The 17,251-nt window shown below is 44.6% G+C and overlaps 2 protein-coding genes across 3 annotated transcripts in view; both read left to right on the top strand.

Moving 5' to 3' along the window:
* Positions 1-17,251, top strand: part of LOC147624332 (MADS-box transcription factor 23-like) — a 337,401-nt gene that overhangs the window by 287,803 nt on the left and 32,347 nt on the right. The gene's annotated exons all lie outside the window — the stretch shown is intronic.
* LOC147624331 (MADS-box transcription factor 23-like) overlaps positions 5,589-17,251 on the top strand; it is a 266,297-nt gene continuing 254,634 nt past the window's right edge. For both annotated transcript variants that reach the window (XM_086819316.1, XM_086819314.1), the window contains exon 1: positions 5,589-6,137. In XM_086819316.1, coding sequence (XP_086675442.1) covers positions 5,956-6,137 — 182 coding nt within the window. In that variant the 5' untranslated portion in view covers positions 5,589-5,955. The remainder of the gene's footprint in view (positions 6,138-17,251) is intronic.

The following is a 17,251-nucleotide window of genomic DNA, read 5'->3' as shown; positions in this document are numbered from 1 at the left end:
GGTTCTACCACATGGCTCCCAGAGGGCATAAATCATGTTCTCTGTCTGGTGTTCCCTGTCTAAGGACGGTTGGCCCGAATCTCAAAATCTCATGTCAAGTCTCATCATACACATGCATATCAATCAGTCATATGTGTGCATATGAATCATTCATCTCAAAACAAAGCAATCATAACTCATACATATCATCTCACAGTCATCTCTAGTCCATAATCTTTCAAGGCATGTATATTCAGATCAATCACAATCAATTTCAAGTATAAAACAAGATTTTTAATTTAAAGAGTCTTTAACTTCTCTTTATCTTTTAAGTCACATGGGAATCCTTGTTTTTAACATAATCAATTATCATGTACTATCGAGCAAGGTCATCTCTAGTCACTATAGCTAAGTCTTAACTATGCTTATACATTAGTCCATCCGGTCTACATAGATAAGATAGTCAATCTTGATAGCAATTTCTAAGGCAAAGTCTAATAACTGGTCTCTTTGGGAGAGTAATATCTTCCAATCTATTTGGAATTAGAGAAAAGTCAAAACTACAGAGTTTTATGACTTTTAATGCTCTATAAAGCACATCTATTTGGAATTAGAGAAAAGTCAAAACTACAGAGTTTTATGACTTCTAATGCTCTATAAAGCACATCTCTATGATGGTTCTCTAAAAATGAGTTCTAAGGTCTCTTTGAGAGCATTCAAAATAGCCAAAGTCATGTTTTCAGCATGAGACTATCAAAAACAGTCAAGTGACCCACTTTGCGCTCGAATAACTAAAAAACAAAAGGAATTTTTGCTTTGTAGAGTCTAATACACTCTTGTAGAGTTTCTTGCCATCTAAAACTTTCATGTTTACATTAAAATCTGATTCTAAACGTATGGAAATATCAATTGTTTACAAAATAGCCCCTCATGAAGGTTTTACCTAGAATCTAGTCATAACCTAGTCAAATATTCTATTTTCTAATTCTTTATCTCCAAAAGTGTGTATTCTATGAGTCTTTAAACTAAGGTGATCATTTTTAGTTAATAAATTCAACCGTTAAGCGTTCCATACCTCAACTCAGATTCTCTCATATACATGCTTATCGATTTATTTATTTTATCTCAAAAGAATTTAAAGCAAAATAATAAAAAGAGTGTTTTTGTACTTTCCTAATATATTTTTTGATGTCTTGATTGATTGGAAATCCATGTCTACTCTCCAAAAGTTGTGGAAGATATTCTTGTAGATTTGGCAAGCCTCTTACATGTGCTCTCAGGGCTACAATCTGCAACATGTATAACTTCACCATGCAGAGTTATTAGATACTAGTCATGTGGGTACTTAAAATCAGCTGTATGTGAAAGTGGACTCCAAAAATAGGTCACATTTCACTTTTTTATCAAATTTGGATCTACATGTCTATATACACACTTAAAGGCCTCCTTTGAGCATACTAACTTATTGAGAACTCAATCTTGAATTTTCACTTAATTTTACACAGAATCTTTACTATTGAAAAACCACTAAAAACCTGCTAGAATTCATTACTGAAATCTATAGCATCCAAAACTTAGGATTATCTTTAATCATAACTTGGTTAATCTCAGAGGTATGTTACACTACCAAAAGAATCAGATAAAGATTGAAAAAAGGTAAAAAAAATACATATTGAGAAAATCCCGATCTATTAAAGCAACGAAAAGAAGCAACTTGAGTACGACAATATAAAAGAGAAGCTTCTCATCTTGCATCGGGTGGAAGGCCATATTTCCTTGCTTAATTTATAAGTATTTGGACCCTAAACATTTTGTATTCAAAATTTTAGTTTTCAAAGAAGCTAAACTTAACATTTTGTATTGAAAATTTTAATTTTCAAAGAAGTAAAACTTATAAAAATTGTTCTTTTTTAATGTGTGTTTAATGTAAGAAAATGTGGTTGGCGGCTCTCCTTCTTGTGAAGAGTACAAATATGCTTATCGTAATGGGATTTCGGCTATGTTTGAATGGTTGTGTCAATAGAGTGCTCACTATAAGTTACTTGTTTGAACAAGTTTTAAAAGTTTAAATTCTTTTGGTTTAAGAAGATTTGGAAATTTATCTTATTTATATTTTAATATTACTTAGTCTTATGTGATATAGGAAGATAAAGAAGAGACAATAGGCGAGGATGATGACGATGATGAGGATGATGATGAGTAGAGACCGGTCTATTGTGTTTTACCTTTGTCTTTATGTATTCCCTATTATGTAACTCAAGAGTCGATGTAGTTTACCTATCACGGCATTTTGGCTTTAATACAAGATGTAACTCGACTTCTTATATGACATTTTGGATTTAATACAAATAAGTTTTTAGGTGTTAATATGTTTTAAATGTATGTTTCATATGTATTTTGATACGTCAATATGCTTGTGTATACAAATTAGATATGTCTTCAACATATTGAATAAAATGGGGCATATTGGGAATAATACCCCAATCTAATTCAAAAAATATATTTTCAGGTTCGTTGGATATAGCGTCGTTTGTTTTTTGTTATCCATGCAATAGAGTGGCGCTAATAGCATTGACACTTACAGCATTGGGAAAATAGTGTTGCTTATAGCAGTGCTTCCAGTGATGCTTACACCTTAACATTTTAGTAGTTTCCTTTATGAAAGCCACACTATAGATGTAGCTACCCCCTCTTTCTATTGTACTGAATTGCACCATTATAAGGAGTGGAAGAAGATGCATAAGGAAGCCAGGGAGGGTACTCAACACCCTCAGTAAAAGGTGGTGCATGCGAGTCACTTGCTCATGTATAGTGCGACAAAGTATGGATCCGAAGGAAACACAAGATGGCTCGCACAATTCATGTGTTTTCTCTTAGCCATTTTGCAGTAAGTTTATTACATTTATCATTGTGATTTCATATCTCATGCATGTTGTAATTTATTATAGGAAAGGGTACTAGGTCGCTCCCCATTCGCTCGTGAGAATATGTATCGCAAACATCACAACAAAGCCGAGACTTGGGAGTTGATCAAATGCAAGGGAGTGGTCATCGATGTGGATATCTAACGAGCTTAGTAGGGAAACTTGGTGAGTAGCTGAACTTGAGTTTTAATTCTTGCCGAACTTGTTTTGCTTGTGGCAAATGTTTTTGCATTGTATCACTATTTAATAAAGGAAGACGATGCTGAAAGTGATAGTGATAATGAAGGTTGTGGTGCACATGGTGAAGATGCAGTTGAAGATGAAGATGATGCATTCATCGAATTAGTTTTTAATTTCTTCATATTTATTCGTTTTTGGACATGAACACTTTATGTAATTTGTAGCTATGTATGCAATTTACAATATAATCCATGACATTATTGTATTGCAAATATTTTCTATGCTCTGTTTATTTTTTTAAAATGTGATTAAGTAATGTTTAAATAATGTGATTAAGTAATGTTTAAATAATGTGATTAAAAAAGAGAGGGAATAGAATGGAGGAGATATGTAGGGATACATGTCCCCACATCTCTCCCCCATTATGTCTTTGTCTTTTTTTAAAGACAATCCGCTGCTATATACGTGGTTATATGTGCGGTCATATGTATGGTTGTATTCGCGTGCTTATAGCCACATGTATAGCCGCATCGATAGTTGTGTGAAGGTGTCTTTCCATAAATAGATTCTTTTAAATTTGTACATCTCTAGACATGGCTGTGCTCTTCGTTTGTTGTAGTGCATTGAGCCCTCTGTGTTTTTGATGAAGTCTTGTTATTGTCTCTTGTTGTAGTGTAACCCTTTTCTCACTAAAGGGGTTTGGCTTATTTTTTTGTAGGAGTAGGAGGAGTAAAAAGATGATGAGTCTTATTATTCTCTCTGACTATAGAAACCATGGAGTCCTTGGGTTTTTTATCGAGTCTTGGTATTATCTCTTGCTATAGTATAAGCTCCTTGTCTCACTAGACGGGTTTGGCTTATTTTTTTGCAGGAGGAGAAGGAGGAGGAAGATGATGATGATGAGTGTCATGTCTATGTAGCTTGTTATGTACATCTTACCACGGAACTTAGGTAGAAATGTTTACATCTTCACCAGTCTAAACCTCTATTTATGTGTGCACTCTCGCGCACCCATGAACGTGTCTATGTGCGTGTGTGTGTGTGTGTGTGTGTGTGTGAGAGAGAGAGAGAGAGAGAGAGAGAGAGAGAGAGAGAGAGTTTCTGGTTTATCTTTTAACATGCAAGTATTGAATAAAATCTCCGATCAAGAAATTCATGCTAGATGGAGTCAACATGTAAGGCACATGCTTGCATACGCAAAAGAGGTTCCATGATCACCAACGATGTCTGATATGGACATCAAAGGTGTGCAGCTTAATGTGCTTATTGTGGGCATGAATGGGAGAGAATAGTCAAAAAAGCATCAGTGAAAAAGGGGTTTGTAGTTTTAGGTGACACAACTAATGATTTGGTATTTTAAGTAGCAATGTCTATTTTTTTCCATATAGAGAAACTTGCTAGATAGATTTGCTATACATTAAATGATCTAATGTTGATAAAATACTATGTAGACAATGTTTGGCATTTTTACAAGAAAAAAATACTATATAGTACTTTATTATATAAAAATAGATAAACTACTATATAGACAATCGGGAAAGTTTACTATATAGAACTTTATTATGTAATATACATAAACTACTATAATATAGACAGTTAAAAAAATTACTATATAGAATTTTTTTTTGTAGAAAACCTTTGTCTATATATCAAACTAGCAAAAGGTTCGTATTTTACTAGTCCGGACTTTCGTTCATTTGTATCTGGTAAATTGAGATTCTATTACTATATAGGTATAGGAAGGAGCTTGGAGTTCCTTGTAAAACTAATTGGTGTGGGGTGGTTTCTAAGTTTTCACTCTAGAAACGGAATGGAGCGCGAGTTGCTCTTGAAATTCGTCCCCCTACAACGCAATGTTGTCACCCTAATGGAGCGGGCTTGAAGCCGCAAGGTTTGTAAGGCAAAGTAGGAGGGAGTAGTTAAGCTGGTTGGGAAACGGGATTCGGGAAGGACGGAGGTTTGATGGAACGAAAGGATTGATGTGAAAGGGGGAAATGAGGGGGTGAAGTTAGTGGCTTTGAAACGTTTAGAGCGGGTACTGGGTACGGGGCTGATGAGACCACCACTACAGTACGGGTTCAATAGACCGACACGATAATCATGTAGATATAGAGCTACTATAATAGAAAGAAGTTATAGGAGTGAGCTATAGGAAAAAGGAACGGGGAATCTAGGAGGGTGTTGGAAATCCAATCCAGATTTGGGTCTTCAAGTTGGGGGTTTCGATTATTTTCAAAGATTTGATTAAGCTCTACTGATACAAGTGCAAACAAGCCAGTACTGTCCTAATAAGGGCGCCTCTCTCTTTCTCTCTCTCCGACTCTCCACAAGTGCCACCGTGACCTGCAAGTGGTCGCCGTTTTACCTCACACTCCCGGTGTAAATTGTTGTTTTTTTTTTTTTGGGAACCTTTGAGCGTCACTCTTCCCCAGGCTCTGTCCTCTTCCATCCTCTCGCGCTCAGCCGACCTGCACACCCACGTCTCTACTCTTCACGTCTACCACATTTGTAGGATTACTTCTCCACTTCGGCCAAGATGGAGACTTCTACCATTAACGCTTGCCTTCTTGCATATTGCCCCTAATTATTCTTTCTTACCGGCGCCTCATACCCTCTTGTACACCTTCACCTTATTCGCAGGAGTAAACTGTCTTCTCAATGCAAAAGCAAAGGACTTACCCTCACATGTCGACCTTGCAGTAGAATAAAAAAATACTACCGAGCCCTTATGATCCCGGTTTAAATACCACAGATCAAGGTGCAAGGGACTCTCAACGCTGTGACAGAATCAAGATCTTGTCACCGTTATTATTATTATTGCCGATTTCTGAGAAGGAAAATAATATTATTAGGGCGAGAAGAGGAAACTGCGATGGGGAGGGGGAAGATTGAAATCAAGAGGATCGAGAAATCGACGAGCCGTCAGGTGACTTTCTCGAAGCGCCGTGGTGGGCTTTTGAAGAAAGCACACGAGCTCTCTGTTCTCTGTGATGCTGAGGTTGGTCTGATCATTTTCTCCAGCACCGGAAGACTGTTCGAGTTTGCTAGCTCCAAGTAAGTCTCTCCCTCTCTCTCTCACACACACAATTTCGTGTTTCTTCCTAAAATTCTATTTCTTCCCAATTATTCATTTTTCCTGTTTATCTCTTTCTAAATTTGATTGCTCCCGCGAACCATGATTAACACTGTACTAGCCCTACACATCGTAGTTCAAGACTTAGGACTTCAGAGAACAGCTTGCCCCGTGCATTCTACGGAACCTACGTAACTAGCTAAAGGCATCAGGGTTCGTTTACGACCACCCACATGTTACCATGACTGCTCATATCGTCTTGATATGACCCATTACACCTTCTGAGCCCTTAATGTCGAGATCTCGTCTTCTACTTTAAACTATGGTTCTAGCTAAAACACACATGTTGCAGTATTGAGTAGCAAATAGCTGCTAATCTACTAGTGGTCAGCTTCTACAACCCTGATGCAGGGAAGAACGACATCTTTCAATATCGCTCTACTGCAGGCCCAGGATCACAGATTTTTCAACTCCTTTACTAGGCAGATGCAGGGAATTCGATGAATGCACGTTAACTTGATATTTCGAGAGTACAAGTTGGAACTAATGCATGCTGTGTGTGGTGATTGAAACTTCGCATGCTGTGTGTGGTGATTGAAACTTGATATTTCGAGAGTACAAGTTGGAACTAATGCATGCTGTGTGTGGTGATTGAAACTTAGTGGCTTGTTCTATTTAGTATGCGTTTTCTAGTAAAATCTCCACATGGATTTGCAAATATTGGTGCTTGAAAGTTCAAGGTGTTTTCATAGCTAAGGCTCAAGGCCTGCTTAACAAATGGATCCCCAAACTGGACAGCCCACAACCTTGGGCACAGATCATTAAGTGGAGAATTGAGTAGGCCTCACTTAAAGGCTCCCAATGGCTCAATACAAGCTGGATTGATAAGCTAATGCACCCTGACAAGCTAAAGGGCTGGAACTCCTCCCTTACCATGAAGCTAGTAAACAGCTGGAAAGCAACAACTAAGGAGGCAGTATGGATGGGTTCCCGGTTTGACTCATCCCTTGAGCAGAGCATATGGCTTTGCAAAGATGCAATGCAAAATGGTGTCCCAGCAGTGGAAGCTAACCCCAGAGTAGCAAAAAGGCTGGAAGCAAAGGGTTTGGTAAAGTTTAAGGACATCTGGTGTTCCACTACTAAACAATGGCTGATCCCTGCTGGTAGATGGAATGCACTTAACAATGTAGAGCAAAGACTGATGCTTCATGTACTGAGCAATATCAGGAGGGAATGGCCCACCTCCCCAATGGTGACCACAAGGGTTAGCTTCAAGTATTGGTCCCTCCCAAGCATAAGACCCAAGGTGTCTAGACAGAAATGGGCTATGAGAATAGCTGTTGCCTGGAAGAAGGAAAACTGCACTCTGACGGTGGATTATTGCAGGCAGAGAGCCAGGCAGACATGGGGCTCTACAGGCTCAGGCAGATTGGACCTACTCCTGTGGAGAATATTGAACAAGAAACTACCAGTTAGGGGCATAACCAGCAAGTGGAGCCAGGGGAACCCTTACTGTCCCAGGTACAAAACCCATAAGGAATCTATGAGGCATGCCTTTTGGGAGTGCAAGGAGGTGTACCCTGTGTGGGCAGCAGTCAGCAGAATCCTCAGTGACTGTGGAGTGCTTGACAAGGTCAACTGGAAGCAAGCAGTCATTGGATGCAAGGGCACGATGAACCCTGTCATATATCAAGTGTGGCAAACACTGAGAGGCTTGATACTAAGCAGGATATGGGAATCTAGGAATGCTATACTACACAGGGGTTCCAGCTGTGACTATAGCTCCATAGGGAGAGCAAGGAATCTAGTGGTAGAAGGTCTTGTATTAGCAAGGACTAGGGAGAGAGGGAAGATTAAAGCTACTATGGATCTACTGCTTAGGAAAGTCCATAAGCTCCAGTGTTCACCTTAGGGTGCTGTATCTTTTTTGATACTTAATTTAAATTTCTTTGCATTAAAAAAAAAGTTCAAGGTGTTCTGTCGTTGTTTTCTTGGCCTTACTTTGAAATGTTGAGCTAGCAAGTTGCTACGGGCATCCTTGGCATCTCAAGAGTCACGCAAGGTTCCCCAAAGGGAATAAAGATCTTAGGATTTGTAGAAAATCAACGATTACTGTGTTTTGATTAAAATACGCATACTTATTGTGCGAAGATTAGAGGAACTTGCGGGATGTATTAATTGATACAAGAAGGTTCGTCACCCAAACGGGCGCCTTACGAGCAGTTACGCTCATTTTACAATTATCAATAAATAATAATCTTAAAGGTTCTAATATTTTAACTCGACTAAGGTTGTGCGGCATTATTATTTCCACACTCCCCCTTAATGCAAACAACCTAAGAACTAGATTCTAATTATTCCTAGATTCTAATTATTCCTACACTTGTACAGCAAAGATCATGCTTGTGTTGAGTTGTGAGCTTGATCAGAAAATCAGGCCACATAATATCTGTTGATGTGTACTCCAATTGTAACTTCTTGTCTTCGATCATTTTTCATAGGAAATGGTACATCAAATCAACGTGCTTGGTATGCTCCTAGTGCTTTGGATTACTAGCCAAATCAAGATAAGTTATCACGATAAATCTTTAACTTTGGTCTTTCAATAACTTGTAATTCAAAAATGAGCATTTAGATCCAAATTCCTTCTTTTGCCGCAAGTGCTACTCCAATGTATTCAGCTTCAGCCGAAGAAAGCGTTACGAAAGTTTGCTTCTTAGCTTGCCATGTAATGGCTACACTTTGCGAGCAAGAAAATAAAACCAGCACTAGATCTTCTAGTATCAACATTCCCCCCCAATCTGAGTCATGAGACCATCTGAGTAACGAGGTGAGTTGACTCAAAGATTGTGTACAAGAATATTTTAACCCAGAGTTCTTTGAAAACTGCAAATATCTTAATGAGTGTTTAAGTGCCTTCCAATGAGTAGGTTTGGGATTCTGCATGAATCTAGACAAAAAAACCAGTAGAAAAACACAAATTGGGTCTAGTATCGGTGACTAAATAGTGGATACTACCTAAAACATGACTATAAGGGAATTGTGTCATATAGTCTATATAAGCTTCAATAGTTGGGCAATCAGCTAATGAAATTTTACAAAACTTCCATGTTTCCATGCTATATTTAATTAGAATTTCATTAACATATTTTGATTGTGTAAGAGTAATGGTGCCTTTGATTTTATCCTGTTGGACTTGAATTCCTAAAAAATAGGTAAAGGTCCTAAGTAGGTCATATGAAATGTAGAAGATAATTTGGCTTTGGCTTCTTGAATGAGGGAGAGGTTGGAACCTACTAATTGTATATCAACAACATATAGAGCAACAATCAATATCCTATCTATGGACAATCTTGTGTACCCATGAGAGACCATAAACTTATGAAAACAATGATACCAAAGACAATGGGGACTGTTTTAGATCACAAAGGGAACGATGTAACCTGCAAACGTAAATAGGATGATCTGTTGAAAGATGAAAGGATGGTTGCATTATATATATATATCTCTTTTGAGAGATCGCCATGTAAAAACGTAGTCCAAACATCGAGATAATGCACCTCCAGATCAAGTGCAGTAGCAAGTGCCATCATAATCCGAAACGAAGCCATGTGAAGAGCCGGAGTAAACGTCTCTTGTAGTCCATAACTTTGACCTATGAGAACACTTTTATAATATTGTGGCTCGCTGAAACTCACGCTCCTCCCTGCTCGCGCTGTCTGCACGCTCCCCCCTCTCCCATCGCAACTGCTCCCCCCCGCCTGCACTCGCGTCTGCCTCTCTCCCCCACCTGGCTGCCCTGCACGACCCTGCACTGCAGCGCCCGCCACTCCGCAGCTCCTTCTCTTCTCCTTCGCGTCCCCAGGGATTTAATATTCACGTGATCACAAGATTTTTTGTGATAATAACACATGTGAACAAGTTATTCACATGTTCTCATGTTACCGTTCACAAAATAACAGGTCACTTGCCATTTGGGAACCCCTTAAAAGCTTGGCTACACATGGGAATAAGCTATTCACATGTTTTCATGTTACCATCTTCACATAATAGTAGGTCAATGGCCACCTAAGAAGATTTTTTATGTCCGATAAAGATAATTTTTTTAGGCCCTTGTGAAAGCTTTGTGAATATAACATGTGATCACAAGATTTTTTGTGTTATTTACATATGTTATTAACATGTTCACATGTTCTCGTTTACGTCAGTGAAATCCCTGCTCTTATCTCTCTTCAGCGCCCTGCCCCCTCTTTCGCTGCCGTCACCTTATCTACCCCCCGTCCCCTATTTTCGCTCTGTTTTTGCCTCTCCCTAGGGGCTTTTTTGTCTTCGTCGCCTTGCCTCCCTCTCTTTTTTTTCTGATTTTTTCGCCCCGTGGGATCTCCTCTTTTTTCTTCTTTTTGCCTTCCGCCTTTCCCCTCCATCCTTTGTGTGCAGCTCGGCTCTTGCAGGACTTTCCGCTTTCGCTCTGCCTTCGACTTAGCTTCAGACACTGATGGAGGCTTCTCCCGTCCCACCTCAGAGGGACTCTCCCTCAGCCCCCTCACCCGTCCCTGACGATACACCCATCAGGCTTTCTCTTTTGCCAGAAGAGAAAGCGAGCCTCGTCATAGAGGTGGAACGTCTCCAGGCACATTCCACCATCTATCGTATAGTTGGCACTTGCCCCAACAGAGGGGAGATCCGAGACCTTCTCTCCGCTTTCGCTCCGCCTTCGACTTAGCTTCAGACACTGATGGAGGCTTCTCCCGTCCCACCTCAGAGGGACTCTCCCTCAACCCCCTCGCTCGCCCCTGAGGATACACCCATCAGGCTTTCTCTTTTGCCAGAAGAGGAAGCGAGCCTCGTCGTAGAGGTGGAACGCCTCCAGGCACATTTCACCATCTACCGTATAGTTGGCACTCGCCCCAACAGAGGGGAGATCCGGGACCTTCTCCAGTCCTGTCTTCTTGCAGATGTGGGCAAGATCCTGGACGTTGAGCTACTAGGCCGTGGTCACTACCAGATCGAGTTCAAGGCAGTCCAAAGCGCTGCCAAGGTCCTAGCCATAAGTTCCCTACACATCAGGGGTGCTCGGGCATTCTTCAGACCTTGGCAGCATGGCTTTGACCCAGCAGCGGTCAAGCAGGGAGAGCGCCTTTTCCATGTTACATTTTTCTTCCCTGGACTTCACCGGGAGTACCTGTCGCTCCTTTCTAGGCTAGGAGCATTGGTGGGTTCGGTGCTAGAGACTGGTCCCACAGCAGCTTCAGTGGTGGCCAGAGTAGCTGGGCTACCGTCGGTCAGAGTCTTGGTCCTTGACATCTCCTCCCTTTCGAAGGTCATTCAGCTGCCTCCTAGGATAGGGGGAGGATGGATTGATCAAAGAGTGGAGTACTCGAGGCTTCTGAACCAGTGCTTCATTTACAAGCAAGTCGGCCATTTGGCCAAGGCCTATCCTCGCAGGGAGAGCCCGATCCACACCGCAGCAGCAGGTCCCTGATGGCCCGCCCATAGATGCGGCTCGACAGGCAGCCTCTGGGACACCTGCTTAGGCCATAGAGACCTCCGAGTGGCAGCCTGGATAGGGGTGTCGTCGAGGGAGACAGCCACAGCAGCATGCCCAGAGACCGATGCAGCAGCAGCCACAGTCTCAGCATCACTGGGTTTCCATGAGGAACAGCTTTGCTCCCCTCCAGGAGGAGACCCCTGCGACGACTGAGGACCAGGAGATGCCAGCACCCCCTCCTTCACCCCCCCACCCCCCTCCTCCCCTACCACCTCGCTTCCACCTTCGCCGTCTCCCGTCCCCACTTCGGTTTCGGTAGCAACTCCTTCTGTACCCCCATCGCCCCCCTCCCCCCGGCCCGCCTCAGCTCCCCGGGAGGCCCTGGCAGTCCCCTGGCGTTCACCTGCAGTCCGGAGGGCTCTGAGCACCGACCTTGATCGAGCACCGCAGAGGAGACTTACCATGCCGATTCGGACTTCACGGATATCATCTATCCGCAGCCTCGGCACTAGACAGCGCTCGGAGGCTGTTTTTGTTTGATCATTGATAAGTAATGATACACTTGTTGCTGTTCTCTCACATTTGATGATGTATTGGATGATGTTGAGTTCATTAAAATTATTTGATATTCCGTTTTTGTTTGAACATTAATAAGTAATGATATACTGGTTGCTGTTCTCTCACGTTTGCTTGATGTTGATTTCAGTAATGTTTGATATTCTGTTTTTTTGTAATGTTTGATATATTCTGTTTTTGTTTGATCATTGATAAGCAATGATACACTTGTTGCTGTTCTCTCACGTTTGATGATGTAGCTCCTTCTGTACCCCCATCGTCCCCCTCCTCCCGGCCCGCCTCAGCTCCCCGGGAGGCCCTGGCAGTCCCCTGGCGTTCACCTACAGTCCGGAGGGCTCTGAGCGCCGACCTTGATCGAACACCGCAGAGGAGACTTACCATGCCGATTCGGGCTTCACGGATATCATCTATTTGCAGCCTCGGCACTAGACAGCGCTTGGAGGCTTTTGATTACTCCATACGGCTTTTTTGAGCAAAGGGTCCCCATGAGCCACCACCCATCCGAGTTCATGTAGTGATACCACCAGTCCACGGGGAGGAGGCACTTGAGTCAGCGGTGGCCTTCTCGTTCCCTCTCTGTGGCCCATGCGACCCGGAGTGGACTCTGGAGCTCGCTCTTAACACTTTGAAGACTCAGGCAGTTGAGTTTTCCCATCATGTGAGTGATCTGGAGCTGCCAGATGTGATAGAAAGACTATGAGAGTTGGCTCATTTTTTCTTGGATCTCGGGAGTGTGGATGCCTCAGGGATTCGTCACTTGGTTGTTCGCATAGTCGCAGACTTAGCACGCGACCCTGGATATGTATGCATACACGAGGTTGCTTTGTCTGAGCGGGAGGTAGTCGCCATGGGACATAGCCCACTGGCGCATGATCCGTGATTCTTGCAGCACACCGGGTGGGCAGATTCGTAGCCGCTCGGATGGGGACTATTCTCTATCCAAGCCGCTTGCGAAGGCCCGTCGTATGGCTGAGACAGCATCCACCTCAGCAAGTCATCCATGAGGATCATCTCATGGAATGTACAAGGCCTTGGCGGAGCACATTATATATGCTATCATGGTTACTTGAGGCAGGAGCTGCAGAGATGCCTGGTTGGTGGCACTATTGATATTTTGATGATGCAAGAGCACCACTTGGGTGAGAGCAAGATCCGGAGGTATGGTTCGGTGATGCTTGGTAGATGGGACAGCTTTTTATTTGTAGGGTTTGGCCCTTTGGGTGGACAGGGAGGAGTATGCATGGTCATTGCAGATGTATGGTAACAGGCCATTGTGGATCGAGAGATCATTGTGCCTGGTAGAGCACGGTATGTCATTCTGAGGATGCATGATGAGCTCTTGGGTGTGCTCAACGTCTACGCGCCCAACCATGCTAGTGCCAGAGTAGAGTTCTAGACCCAAGTTACGGATGCATTGCCAGAGGCCGCACATTGGTGTGTCAAGGGAGACTTCAACATGCTTGAGGACCCAGTCGATAGGGTGGGAGATAGTCATGTTACAGTGCACGGCACGGAGCTTGCAGCTTGGGAGCGATTTTGCATGTCACTGAGGATCACTGATGCATGGCAGCATGGAGCCTTCTCCCGCTCTCAGGACAGTCTTAGTTTCTCTCGATCGGATCGCCAGCAAGGAGGGACTAATCTATCACGAATTGATCGCTTTTATGTGGGTGACTGGTTAGGGGAGCGAGGGGGCTCCGTTGGCATTCTCGCTGGCACCTCATTTTCAGACCATGCGCCAGTTATTTTGACATTTGAGGAGCGGACACGGGAGCCCAGTCTGCAGTTGAGGATCCCAGAGAGGGTACTTTACAGATCCTAGTCCCACTGAGGACATTGAGAAGATCTGGCATGATAGTCAGTGCTCTGACCAGGATGCAGCAGGCTAGTGTGCCCAGGGACTCATCGAGCTTAGCTCTTTTTTGTACTCTATAGCTTTGACGCGGCTGAGAGACTCGCGAGCGGGAGCATCGACTGAGACGTAGCCTTGCTTCAGCGCCCTTAGGAGCAGCAGCGTGCAGCAGGAGGTTAGAGAGGCAGAGGAGTAGAGACATGAGTTTTATTATCATCGCCAGGCCTCCTAGTGGACACAGCTTGGTGATAGAGTGACTGGGGAGTTTTTTGAGATCACTGGACCCTGCCATGCTCGAGCAGGAGTCCGTCAGATTGGGAGGCTGGACAGATCGGTAGCTACTGAGCCCGGGGAGATCAGAGCCATTGGCACTGGGTTCTATAGAGACCTGCTTTCACCGGAGCCAGCCACTGAGGCTCGGGATGCTTGTAGACAGACTGTGTGGGCCCATGTGCAGCGGAGGGTCACAGATCATATGCGTACAGTTCTAGGTGAGCCTCTTTCAGAGGTTTAGCTTGCTGAGGCCTTGAGGGTCCTGCCGCGCCATAGTTGCCCAAGGGAGGACGGATTGACGCCTGTCTTTTTTATGCGCTATTGGGACCTTTTGGGACCAGGCCTCCGTAGCGGCTTTCAGTATGTTTTGGACACTAGGGTGATGCCATAGAGCTTTTCAGAGGGCTTGATCTTTCTTATCCCCAAGGGGGAGGGAGTATCAGATGATATTCGGCATTGGAGACCTATTACGATCCTCAATACCGTCTATAAGGTCTTAGCAAAGGCCTTGAGTTTGAAGATCCAGCCCTTCTTGGGGGAGTTGATTCATGCTACTACCCAGACAGGATTCGTCAAGGAGCGTAGTATCCTAGACAACATTTTCACCTTCTCGGAGGCGACGGCCCGAGCTAGATTTCTTGGTGAGGACTTGGTCGTGATATTTCTCGATTTTGAGAAGGCATAAGATAGAGTCGATTGGGGTTGCTTAGAGGGCACTATGCTTCGCCTGGGCTTTGAGTCAGGTTGGATTAGAGGAGCGGCGGCTCTATATTCCACAGCTCGTAGCCAGGTGTTGATTCCAGGAGGACGGGGGCCGAGATTTGAGCTGACCAGATCAGTCCGTCTCAGGGGTGTCCTCTCACCCCGTTTATATTTCTCTTCTTTGCTGATGCTATGAGCATGTACTTGATGGTAGAGGAGATTGGTTTGAGAGGACTCCAGCTCCCAGACCGGGGGGAGATTGGTTTGAGAGGACTCCAGCTCCCAGACCGAGGGGAGGACCTGCTCGATGCTGAGTTTGCTGATGACACGGGCTTATTTTTGCATGGCCAGGAGGCCAATCTTCTTCGGGCGCAGAGCAGTCGCTCCAAGTTTTTAGTGCAGCTTTGGGAGCATTGATCAATTGGCACAAGACAGTGGCCTTTTGAATCAGTAGTGCTCCCACTCCGGCATGGGGCCCAGATCCCGATTTTAGATGGATTCCTCCTGGCACAGTAGTGCAATATTTGCGATGCTAGATTGGACTAGATTTGTCACCTGAGCAGCAGATTGCCCTGCTTCTTCTGAGCATTCGGAAGAAGCTTTTGTATTGGAGTACAGCTCGGCTATCCTTGGCTAGGAGGGTGGTGGTGGCAAATCAGGTGCTTTTAGCGACCATGTGGTACATTATGTCTTGCTGGATTTTCTCGAGCTCTTGTATCAGCCAGGTACAAAGGCTGATTAGGAACTTTCTTTGGTCCGAGCGAGACGGTCAACCAGCTCGGGCAAAGGTTGCTTGGGCAGTTATTACACTTCTGCTGGCCCAAGGAGGCTTGGGCATTATAGATCCAGTCGACCAGAGTAGAGCCTTATTGGGGAAGCTTATTGTTTGGGGGCTACTTCCAGGCACTGAGCCTTGGAAAGAGCTGCTTTTAGAGTGGTTTGCAGGCTCGAGCTCCCCCAGGAGGGGCACTTGGGCACCAGAGATTCGATGGATCTTCATAGAGATGAGGACAGGCCTCAGTAGAGGATGGGAGGACAGATTTGCTTTGAGCATCCTGAGAGCTTGGGAGTTGCTGAGATCGGGGCTCTCTCAGAGACCTCCTTCTTGTGTTGAGGAGTGGGCTAGACAGCTGCTCATCTAGAGCCCAGCGGTTGGCACAGAGCAGGGTCATATGCTGGGTTCTCGGCCTCGTCTAGCCTAGGGACCTTTGGCGACCGGCAGGCCCAATACGTAGCTTTGGAGACTAGCAGGCCTTTTGTAGTCTCCCAGAGGAGATCCAGGTGGAGAGGTTGAGTCACCTCAGAGGGGGGTTGATTATGAGGGATGACATTTAGGAGGCACTCACAGAGGAGTGGTTCACGCCTCTCGAGCTAGTGGCCCCACGGTGGATGGGAGCCTTTACATAGTTGGAGATCTTGATTGCTGTCAGAGCTTGTACTGAGGATGGCAGATGCCTCTACTATGAGATTCAGGATGAGGGCAGACTTTAGAGAGTGGAGGCAGAGCCGCCTTTGGTTGCAGAGTGCACCTTTCAGAGGATACGGGTAGTGGCCACCGCTTCTCGGAAGTGGCATATTGACCCAGACCCTACAGATGTGCTCCCGGATTGGTGCATTTGGGCATATGTCGTGCGTCCCTTGGCCCGGCTAACAGTGGGACCCTGGTGAGTACGAGTGGCATGATCCTTATGCATCCCTTGAGGCCACTGAGATCACCTTTTTCCAGTATACTGTTCGGCTAGGATAGCATATTTTGACGGCGAGGAGGATGGTCTCTCCAGTTGCTGCAGTTTTGACGGCGAGGAGGATGGTCTCTCCAGTTGCTGCAGGGCACTGGCGGCTATAGGGACTCACAGGGGTTCTTGGAGGATTTTTGGGCCCGGCTCTGGGCTAGTCGATAGGCCCGCAGGATCTCGACTTTCCAGTGGCTGGTCACCCACCACACAGGGGCTCAGTAGTTGGCACCTGGCTTGTCTACAGTGGTCTTCCGGCGGCCTGCATCCGATGCGGCCACCCTATGGAGACACAGAGAAATTGCCTATGGAATTGCCCTTAGGCGCAGCAGATTTGGCTGCGGATGCTACGTATTATGGCCCCCCTCTCTCTAGAGGGTATGTATACATGGGGTGCCGCTGCTTGGTCGACTTCGTCAGGGCCTGCTATGGGCTATGAGACAGAACAGGACAGCCAGGCCATCAGATTCA

The sequence above is a fragment of the Cibotium barometz genome, chromosome 25, assembly GCF_041138505.1.
Source record: "Cibotium barometz isolate CiBa-2024 chromosome 25, ASM4113850v1, whole genome shotgun sequence".
In the NCBI taxonomy this organism is placed as follows: Eukaryota; Viridiplantae; Streptophyta; class Polypodiopsida; order Cyatheales; family Cibotiaceae; genus Cibotium; species Cibotium barometz.
This window is presented reverse-complemented; position numbering and strand designations above follow the sequence as displayed.